This window comes from Echinops telfairi, unplaced genomic scaffold (genome assembly GCF_000313985.2).
Source record: "Echinops telfairi isolate 266 unplaced genomic scaffold, ASM31398v2 ScPeMD7_655;HRSCAF=1070, whole genome shotgun sequence".
In the NCBI taxonomy this organism is placed as follows: Eukaryota; Metazoa; Chordata; class Mammalia; order Afrosoricida; family Tenrecidae; genus Echinops; species Echinops telfairi.
This window is the reverse complement of record NW_022104553.1, coordinates 20,910,603-20,912,794: the sequence shown is the minus strand read 5'-3', so window position 1 is coordinate 20,912,794 and position 2,192 is coordinate 20,910,603. Positions and strand designations below refer to the sequence as shown.

Sequence of the window (2,192 nt, the reverse complement as noted above, 5' to 3'; positions counted from 1 at the left end):
GCTAACCACAAGGCGTGCAGCTCAAACCCACCAGCGACTCCAGAGGAGACAACTGAGGCTAAGCTCACAGAAGGAAGCCCTAGACAGGGTCAGAATGAGTCAGGATGGACCCCGAGGCTCCATCCCAATGCCTCAGAGCCGAGGGGACAGAGCGGGGTTTCCGAGGCTGTCAATCTTGATGGGAGCAGACAGCATCATCTTTCTTCCTGGGAGTGGCCAGTGGGTTGGAACTGCCCACCTGGCAGTTAACAGTCAAAGTGTCACCCACGACGCCACAGGGCTTGATGGCACGGGGTTGATTAACTGGTAAGGACATATTGTGGAGTGAAATGCCAAGACCTCACTGGTGTGCTGTAGTACCTCACCTGTATGTTGTATTACCTCACCTGTATGCTGTATTACCTTACCTTCACGCTATATTGCCTCATCTGTATGCTGTACTACCTTGCCTGTATGCTATATTACCTCACCTGTATGCTATATTACTTCACCTGTATTACCTCACTTACATGCTATCTCACTCATATGCTATATTACCTCATCTGTAAGATATATTATCTCACCTGCACATTGTATTCTCTCCCCTGTATGCTATATAACCACATCTGTAAGCTCTATTATCTTGCCTGTACACTGTATTGCCTCACCATCATGTTATATTATCTCACCTACCCACTATATTATCTCACCTGTATGTTATATTACCTCACCTGTACACTACATGATCCCATTTGTGCATTATATTATCTAACCTGTATGCTGTATTATCTCACCTATGCTGTATTACCTTGCCTGTATGCTATATTAGGCAGCCAAGTATACTACCTCACCCTTATGCTATATTATCTCACAGGTAGATGCTATATTACCTCACCTGTAGGCTGTATAGACCTCACAGGTAGATGCTCTATTACCTCACCTGTATAGACCTCACAGGTAGATGCTATATTACCTCACCTGTAGGCTATATAGACCTCACAGGTAGATGCTCTATTACCTCACCTGTATGGACCTCGCAGGTAGATGCTATACTACCTCACTGGTAGATGCTCTATTTACCTCACCTATAGGCTGTATAGACCTCGCAGGTAGATGCAATATTACCTCACTGTTAGATGCTCTATTACCTCACCTGTATAGACTTTTCAGGTAGAAGCTATACCACATCACTGGTAGATGCTCTATTACCTCACCTGTATAGACCTCGCAGGTAGATGCTATACCACCTCACTGGTAGGTATATTATTACCCAACCACCAACCCGGTTGCCCTCCCATTGATCCTCACTCATGGCGGCCCCAGCTGTTGTGAGCTGAGCAAGGTTCTCGCAGCTGTCACCTGGTGGGAAACTGACCGCCAGGCCTTTCTCCCGTGGACTGCTAACCTTTACTTCGTGACAAGAGCGGACGCGTGTGCACCACCCGGAGGGCTGTGGAGTCCATTGGCAGCCCGTTTCCCATCTGCAGAGGGAGGACGGCGGGGAGCACGGCGCGGTCACCCGCTTGCTCCAAATCACGCAGCTAAAGGTGGTTGAGCGCGGATTCCCACTGCAGCTCTTAGCTCCGGGGCCCATAGAGACAGGTGGGCGTGGGGGACGAAGAGGCGGGCAGGCGAACGCAGGGGCACGAGGTCCTGGGGGTGCGAGGGTCACTCACCTCCACCAGCTGGTGCCAGTGTTCCACCGGCTTGCGGGGGTTGGCCAGCATCTCTGCCCAGTGCTCGCGCCCGTGGGGGTCCGCGGCCTCCGGCCCCACGCGGCACACGCCGATCACTTCGTTGTGGCCAATGCTGGGGGACCGGGGTGGGAGTTAGCGGCGGGGGGTCGGGTTGGGGCCACGCACCCACCCCCATGACAACCCCCTCCCTCCCCGCCCGCAACCCTTACCAATCGTAGTCCACCAAGGCGATGCTGAGCCCCACGTTCTCCACGCTCTCGGGGGCCACGTCGAACACCAGCGCCTCGTTGTACGTGGGGTTCAGCGTGTTCTTCTTGATGGACGTTTTCCGCTTCTTCAGGCGCCGCCCCTCGCTGATCAGGGAGGCTTTCACGTAGGGGTCTGGGTGCGAGGACAGACCGCTGACCGGCCCAGCCCTCCGCCCTTACTCCAGCAGTCCTGGCCCCCAGCCCTCCTCCCTCAGACAAGAGTCCTGACCCCCAGCCCTCCTCCCTCAGACCAGGAGTCCTGACCCCC

General features: G+C 54.0%; 1 protein-coding gene across 1 annotated transcript in view; it reads right to left on the bottom strand.

Moving 5' to 3' along the window:
* Nucleotides 1–1,556: 1,556 nt before the first annotated feature.
* Nucleotides 1,557–2,192, bottom strand: part of SYT3 (synaptotagmin 3) — a 12,294-nt gene continuing 11,658 nt past the window's right edge. The window contains exons 6-7 of the mRNA XM_045292616.1: nt 1,886–2,057; nt 1,557–1,788 (exon numbers count right to left, since the gene is read on the bottom strand). Of these exons, the coding sequence (XP_045148551.1) occupies nt 1,557–1,788; nt 1,886–2,057 (404 nt within the window). The remainder of the gene's footprint in view (nt 1,789–1,885; nt 2,058–2,192) is intronic.